At 56.6% G+C, this 7,423-nt stretch overlaps 1 protein-coding gene across 5 annotated transcripts in view; it reads right to left on the bottom strand.

The window, feature by feature from the left end:
• Nucleotides 1-664: 664 nt before the first annotated feature.
• AXIN1 (axin 1) overlaps nt 665-7,423 on the bottom strand; it is a 28,116-nt gene continuing 21,357 nt past the window's right edge. For 4 of the 5 annotated variants that reach the window (XM_061599946.1, XM_061599949.1, XM_061599945.1 and 1 more), the window contains 3 exons: nt 6,842-7,084; nt 3,388-3,555; nt 665-1,911 (listed from right to left, as the gene is read on the bottom strand). In XM_061599946.1, coding sequence (XP_061455930.1) covers nt 1,785-1,911; nt 3,388-3,555; nt 6,842-7,084 — 538 coding nt within the window. In that variant the 3' untranslated portion in view covers nt 665-1,784. Of the gene's footprint in view, nt 1,912-1,953; nt 2,497-3,387; nt 3,556-6,841; nt 7,085-7,423 lie in introns of those variants that run through there. The other variant, XM_061599948.1, reaches the window with a different exon arrangement.

Genomic DNA, 7,423 nt, shown 5'->3' with positions numbered 1-7,423 from the left:
AGGGAGCTGACACTATGAAACAGGAAAGTTTGCAAGCTACACAGAACGCTTCCTCATGGAGAAGGGAAAGGCCTCCAGCTGCCAGCAGCTTCATTGCAACGCTGAGCACTGAAAGCAGAGACCATTTGTGGATCAGGAAAACAGCAAGCCATAACTTAACATTTAAATTAAATGAGCATTTCATCCAATCACTGCCTTGCTGAGGTTGTGGCCCTAAAAGTAAACCAAGCAACATCTTGGCATTAGTACACACGGCTCTGCGGATGAATGAGATGGGGTGGGGGTTGTTGACATGGCATCCCCGTGCAAAAGGAATCCAACCCAAGACACAACTTCAATGCTGCTGCTGCTGCAGCTGTGAAGATTACAAGACTTGCTGCTCCTGCCCAGATGGAGAGGACCCCAAAACTCGGAGGCTTCCAGGACTGTGCAAATAGCCACCCTGAAGCCTGGACAGCATTTGAATGAAAATGGTTATTCCCCGGCAGTCCTGGTGAAGGCAGAAATGATCAGAGCCCCACATGGGCAACATGTTCGCTCCAAAGGCACCTTGCCCATCACCCCGAATGCAAGCAAAGGTGTTGGGTGGGGGGGAGGCACTGAGCCCCTCGGTGCCTGCAGAATCTGGAAAGGAAGAGGATGACTACGCACACACACAGAGCCGCCATTTGAACATGGGGTTTTATTCCATTATTATCCAAGTACCTTTAAAAGATAAATTGTACAAGTCGACTTGTGAAAAATGTTCAAGAGATGCCAGTCGTGTGCCCAACTGCTGGGAGCTAATGCTTTCTTTAGAAAATGTACATATTTACAATTGAACCCTTCAGAAAAAAAGGGAAATTAAAACCCTGCTATGGCCGGGCCATATACCGTATAAATCCCATCAGATGTGGAACAAGGCAAGCAGAGCCCCAAGAAGGAAATAGTCTTGTGGCAGCAGCAGCGAACAGAATAGTGTTTGAAGGCACTCGGTGACATATGGAAGGTGCAGGACTCTGGCAAGGGCAGCCGGGACACCCCTGATCCCAGGGACACCTTGAGACCAGCTAGAGGGGAAGGCACCCAGAGTCAAGCTGGGGGAGGAGCAGTGAGCAAGAAGCCCCTGGAGATGCAGACCAGTGTTAGGAGGTGGCTACCATTTAGGGTGGGGGTGGGGGCACTTAATACTCATAATTCTGCAATGTGCAGGGAGAAGGCTCAAAGGGCCAGCATGTTCAGCCCAGAGACTCTTAGAAATATCCCATGTCTCAAGCAATGGCCACTTACCAGGCTGCCCCCCCTCTAGATTCATGTGCCAAACTCTGCTCTCTCCTCAGTACTGACCCCCACCTGCCTAGCTAGCAAGAGGGGCAGCAAAGTAGAAAGGCTTTGAGCTGAGACCCCTTCCCTCTAAAGCATCAGCGCAGCAGTTCATTCAGAGCATGAACAACCAATGTGGACCAGGCCCTTGCGCTGTCCACCTGCCCACACTCAAGCTGCGTGGCTGCACCCCCCCCCCCTTCCAAAGAGGAATCTGGGGGTGTCTGGCTTGTCTCCCAAGACATTCCATTCATGAGGATATCAAAACATGCAGCGTTAGTCAACCGTTGCATCTCCTTTTCTAATGCAACTGCTTGAGGATGCTGCTTTGCGCTGCCGGTAGTGGGGGGCTGTGACTGCCCTGCAGGCAGGCAGGCAAAGGGAAGCTACCGCTCCTAGCAGCCATGTGAGCTGCTGCCGCTGCCGCCTCCCCTCTCACCCCCTCTTCTCTCCAGCAGGTGGGGCTCCCACACACCTCTGGGCTAGTCAATCTTTTCCACCTTCCCGATGATCTTCTCTTCAAAGATGGGCAGGATAGCCTCATCTTCTCGCACCTCTTCAAATACCACGCCGCAGTCAAACTCATCGCTTACTTTCTTAAAGTAATACCTGCAAGACAGGGGTGGAGAGGTGTGGGAAGCCCACAGAGTCAGCAGCACCTCCGTGGCAGGTGGGCACTTTGAGGCCACACGCCACTGGCCGGCCCAACAAGAGAGGGGTCGTCACAAGGAGCCGAGTGAGCCACCCACCACAAAACACATCTGGAAAGCCCTGCTAGCAAGCAGCCTTTTAACACAAGTGATGACAAGTGGGGTGACATTCACACTTGGGCAGGAAAGCCCGGCCGGCACAGATATAGACGCCTCTGCAGATCCTGATGCACCGGCTGACAACCCTGCGGAGCAGAGCTCACTCTTTCTCAACCAGAGGTGGAGAACCTGTGGCCCTCCAGGTGATGTTGGACTACAACTCCCATCATTCCTGGCCATTTGCCATGCTGGTGGGACCGGATGGCAGCCGAGGTCCAACCACATCTGGAGCCTGGCCTCCATAGAGTTCCCCACTCACTTTAAAGCGAGCCTCTGGCGCTCACCAGGACTTTTAAGAACAGGCATGTGCTCTGTCACTGCGGGGGCTCCTCTTACAGCTTACTTGCCCCTCATTTCTCCAGATCTCTCAAATGGGCACGTGAGGCTGACAAAAAGCGAAAAGAAAAATTTCTGTAAAAATGGAAACTGGATTCAAAACAAAGCATGGAACTTTGATCACACTCTCCGGGGGAACCTTTTCTACAGACTTCCTCAGCTCAAATCCCAATGAAATCACGTCTAACATTGCTCCTCTTGCAAAAGCTTAAGTTTTCTTTTTAAAATGAGTAAGATCCCAGCCCTCATACTCATGGAAGGAATCAATTGCGCATGTGGCCCCTGAAAGCGTATGTTTGTGTGGCTTAGTTTGGTTTGGTTTTTTGGGAGATGCAATGTGCACATTTATCAGTCTCCCGGGTAGCGGACCCTCACCCTTCCTCTGCCTCTCCTCTTAACAGATCCCAAATGCACACCCAGATTATGACAACAATGATGATTTTAATTTATTACCCACCCTTTACCCTGAGATTTCATGGCAGGTTACACAATTTAAAATACCTCCTTAAAAACAATTTTAAAACAACTGACATTACAAGATGTACTGCAGACCTGGGTTCGAGCCCTAGAATGTGCCATCCCCGCTCCCAGCTCTGACCCCTTGTGCCCCTCAGGTGCGAGTGACTCCCCTTGCAGGGAAGTTCTATAGATGTTTTGGCCATTAAAGCCACAGAGAGCACACTGAGCAGCTTTCCTTAGCGAGTATGATTATTTACCAACCCTCAAAGTTGGGGCCATGCGCTGATGGGAACTGTCACTATGGCCAGAGGCTGATGTGGGGAGCAGAGCCGGAGGTAAAGAGCAAACAAGGGGCAGAGGAACGGAGAGAGACAAAAGGCCCAGACAGCCGGAACCGGAGGAGGGAGAGAGCGGCCTGAGCGAGATGCAGCCACTCCTCCTCCAAGGACCAGCCTGGGATCCAAAGCAGCCCAGTCTTTACCTGTAGTTCCCTTTCTTGGTGAGCAACTCCTTGAAGTGACCCAGCGTGACCACGCGGCCCTTGACCAGGGTGCGGTATGGGATCGGCTCCCCACAGAAGTAATAGGCCACCACGATGTTCTCACAGGGCTGAGAGGAACTGCCGCCTGGCCTCTTCTGCAGCTTCACCCTACAAGGGAAACACAGAGGAGGCCCTTGGCATTGCCGGCATCTGGAATGCCTGCCGAGATCTTGGGTGGGCTTCCTTGGAAAAGAACAGGTTCCCTCACAAACCGGGGCAAGGAGGACCCAGGGACACCATTCATCAAGGAGGGAAGGGATATGCCCTACAAGGCCCCAGCAGGCTCTGGGAGGAGGAACTTTTCCCCAGTCCCCATCCTTCCTCCTTCTCCAGGCCAGGGGCATGAAAACAGATGCAGGAACAGGCCACAGTCGGGGGTTGGCCAAGAGAAGCTGCCTTGCCCCAGAATGAGTGGTCAGGCCTGGGGGAAACAAGGGGTCCTGCAGCCCCCTCAGCTTGGCTAGTTGGGGAAGAGGAACAGCTACTCCAAGCACAATGAATGAAACGACTTCCCAAGCAGGGCAAGGTGGAGGGGGGAAGAGACGGCAGGCTCCCTCTCATGGGAGGGGATTTTTATCGCAACCCTCAAGACGCTGACCTGCAGAACCAGTTTCTGTAACCCTCACAGGCATCAGCCAGTTCTGCATGGCAGGCTAGCCCTCCCGCTCTTCAAGGCAGTACACAGAGAGGACTCTGGCTTCCACCTTCTGGGCCTGCCTTGGGTCAGCCTGTGCCCCTTTTCCCCATCCCTGCTTCAAAGACCTGAAGGGTTTTGTTCATGTTGTTTTCGAGAGGCCACCTCAATCTGTGCTGTGTTCCTCATTCTGGGGAACCAGCCCTGACCTGTCCCTGCAGGAGGCAGAAATTCTAGCTTGCCAGAGAATAGCCTTCCAGGGGTGCTGCTGAGAGCACCAGACCACTCCGCCTAGCTTCTGTCCCACACAAGCTGCCAGGTGCTACTGAGGGCCTGGCCAAAGCAAGTGGGGCAGGAGGGGCACAAAGCAGAATGCCACCCCAACCCACTGCTCCAGGATGAGCAACGGGAGGCTGCCAGCAGCAGTCTGCATCCCTCGGCCCACCGGCCCCTCCCTTCCCTCCATCAACCACCCAGAAACTCTTGGAAGCAACCACAATGGGTCCAAGCTGGCTGGCTGCTCGGGCCAGCCAAGGCCACCAACCATCCCTGGAACCGCAACCTTCTCCAGAAGCCAGGCCATGGAACCAGCCCCACAGACCCCACGGCCACTAAGCTTCAGGAGATCCCCAAAGAGACGGACTTAGCCCAACAGCCTGTTTCCCAGGGGGCTCTCCTATTGTTCCCCAGGGACTGCTATCATGGCTTTCCATTCTGGAGGCAGCATTGCTACTAGAAGCCACCGACAGACCCTTCCTCCTCCTCCTCCTCTATTAACTTGTCTAATCCCATGGACAGCTGCACAGGACTACAGGATGCAGTGGGCACAAGGTGAGGGTGGAAGGCTGAAGCTGGAGAACCTCTGGAGGCAGAAACAAAGACGACCGGGATGCACAATGGGAGGCTCTCAGCTCTGCCAGCAGGAGACACACCTGGCTGGCGTGGAAGCTGCCTCCGGTCCCAAACTCGGACCGCAAGCCGCCCACACCAACACGGCACAAAACACCAGCTGCTTTGCTGATGGAAGCAAAGACCTCCCGGCGGCCGGGGAGGTGATTGAGCAGCCTCTGTTCTGCCCTGCGTACAAACTCCAAGGGCCTGTTGCTGAACTGGTGGTTCTGTCCCACAGCCAAGCCCTGTCCGAAGAAGAAGGCTGAGAGAGGCTCGCGGAGGCCGGCTGGGGTGGAGGGTGGGGAGTGCGAGAGCTCCTAGAGAGACGCTGCCAGGGAGAGAAGAGACACACAGAGCTGCAGCGCACACTCAGAGTCAGAGGCGGCAGGCACCACGCCCAGCAATGGCACACCAGCTGGCCCAACAGAGGAGCAGCCTGCCTGGATAACCTCCTGCGCATACCTGAAGAACAATCTTGGACATTAGACAAGCCCTCCTGCAGCACGCGGGGGAGACTGTGGAGCTCCACGTGGCACAACCCCAACTTCCACAGAGCTCTGGGCTCCACGCCCCCAAGAGAAGGACCTTAGGGGGACCCTGGCTCTACCTTCAGTTGCTCAGAGGACATTTGGGGGCAGCTCTGCACAGGCAAGGCCTCATGCAGACGGGAGGGAGCCAGACTGTTGCCTTTGCCTCCAGGAGATACACCCTCCCCGAGGCCCTGCAAGAGACCAATGCCAGCCCTTCTGGAGGAGCCTACAGCACAGCTCTGCGCAACGCCAACCCTGTGAATGCCACAGGAGCAGAGCCCGGCAAAGGAAAGGAGCTGCTGCTGCCGCCGCTACCACCACTGCCTCCCCCACCCCCAAAGAGCGAGGGTCCAGAACAGGCGGCTAAGGAGCTAGTCCTCTCCTGCTGGCCTCTGCGGGTGTCTCACCCCACCTGGGAGCAAGCGAGCCGTCTCAGCCCCAGGGCAAGCTGCCTCCAAGGTTGGCATAGGGATGGCCTAACCAGCCTCACAATCTTGCATGGGTGGCGGGGGGGGGGGGCTTAGAGAAAATTCTCCAAGAGCCAGCAAGCCTCACTGCATGGCCAATGCACCACAAACTGCCACACAATGCTCAGGCAAACTCAGCCTCCCAAAATCTCTCCCATTTAGAGGGTGGACACAACACAGCTCTCACTGTGCTCTCCTCCAGCTTAAAACAAGAAAAAGAAAAGAAAGAACGAACCAGGTGGTTGGAAGCAGCCATGGCTGCCCAAGGCCACGCAGAACTCCTGTCAGTCACAGCAGGCAAGGAGGGCTAGTTGGGCAAGGGAGTTGCAGCACTCGGTCTGATGGGGCGCTTCCAACGCCCCGTGCCAAGGACATGGGGGGCCACGGGGGCCTCCATCTGAGGAGCCCCCACAAGCCCAGCCTCCCCACAGGCAGTGTCCACAGAGCCAGCAGCTGGTCCAAGGCTGCTGAGATCTCCCCTCCCCGCCAGCCAAGGCCCCAGAGTGCCCCCCTGGCAAGTGGAACCATGGGGGGGGGATTGGGCAGGGCAGCCACCCCTCAGTAGCAAGCTCTGGACTGTAGCACTTCTCACACGTGGGGAGAAGCCAGCCAGGGCTGTCTCGGGACACACAGCAGCCGTTCCTGTGAGAGACCTGCCCTCCGGCCTGGGAGAGAGAGGAGGAGGAGGAGACCCTTCCCCCAGTCTCCAGCTGCTGAGTGCCAGTGCAGCAAACACCGCAGCAGCAGCACCCTTGCTCCGGAAGGCGGAAGGCTTCGTGGGAGGGGGACCCCAGGCAGCCCCCGTCCGCTCCCAGCCAACACCAGAGCCACACGAAGGCAATGCCACCACCATGCCCCCCCTGTGGCTTTACCGCTGCTTGGCAGGCTGCTTCCCGGCTCTCTTCTCCTCTTCCTCCAGCCGCCGCCGGGCCTCCTCCAGCTGAGTCAGTGGGTTGGGGGCAGGGTTGGGAGGCATGGTCGGGTCCTGGACGAAGGGGTGCGATGGCTGCACAGCACTGCGAAGCTGGGCACTGACCCAGGGGTGCACGGCCACGGGACGCTCGGCAGAGACCGGGCGGGGGGGCTCGTGTGCCTTCTTTGCAGCACCAGAAGAGCTGTAAGGCACAAAGCAGAAGAGGGCATCCAGTGCCAGCTTACGGTCCTCTCCTCTCATACACACACAAAGCCTGGGAGGAGCCCCCCTCCACTACGCGGGGTAAGCACAGTGCAGGGGACCAAGCGGCCATTGCCCTGCTGCTGCCCAGAAAAGAGGAGATTTGCAGTGTGAGACAGGCGGGGCAGGGAGAAGGGCCAAGCCCATCTTCGGGGGGGGGAGAAACAGACAGCGATGGAGAAAGGCCTGAGCCAAATGTGCAGATGAGAGCAACATCAGCAGCTGAGGGAAGCTGCTGCCACTGTAGCAGAAGCACAGGCTGCTCTCGGAAGGAGACAAG

Source organism: Rhineura floridana, chromosome 17, assembly GCF_030035675.1.
Source record: "Rhineura floridana isolate rRhiFlo1 chromosome 17, rRhiFlo1.hap2, whole genome shotgun sequence".
Classification (NCBI taxonomy): domain Eukaryota; kingdom Metazoa; phylum Chordata; class Lepidosauria; order Squamata; family Rhineuridae; genus Rhineura; species Rhineura floridana.
Note: the sequence above shows the minus strand (reverse complement) of the source record. Positions and strands in the feature narration are given on the sequence as shown.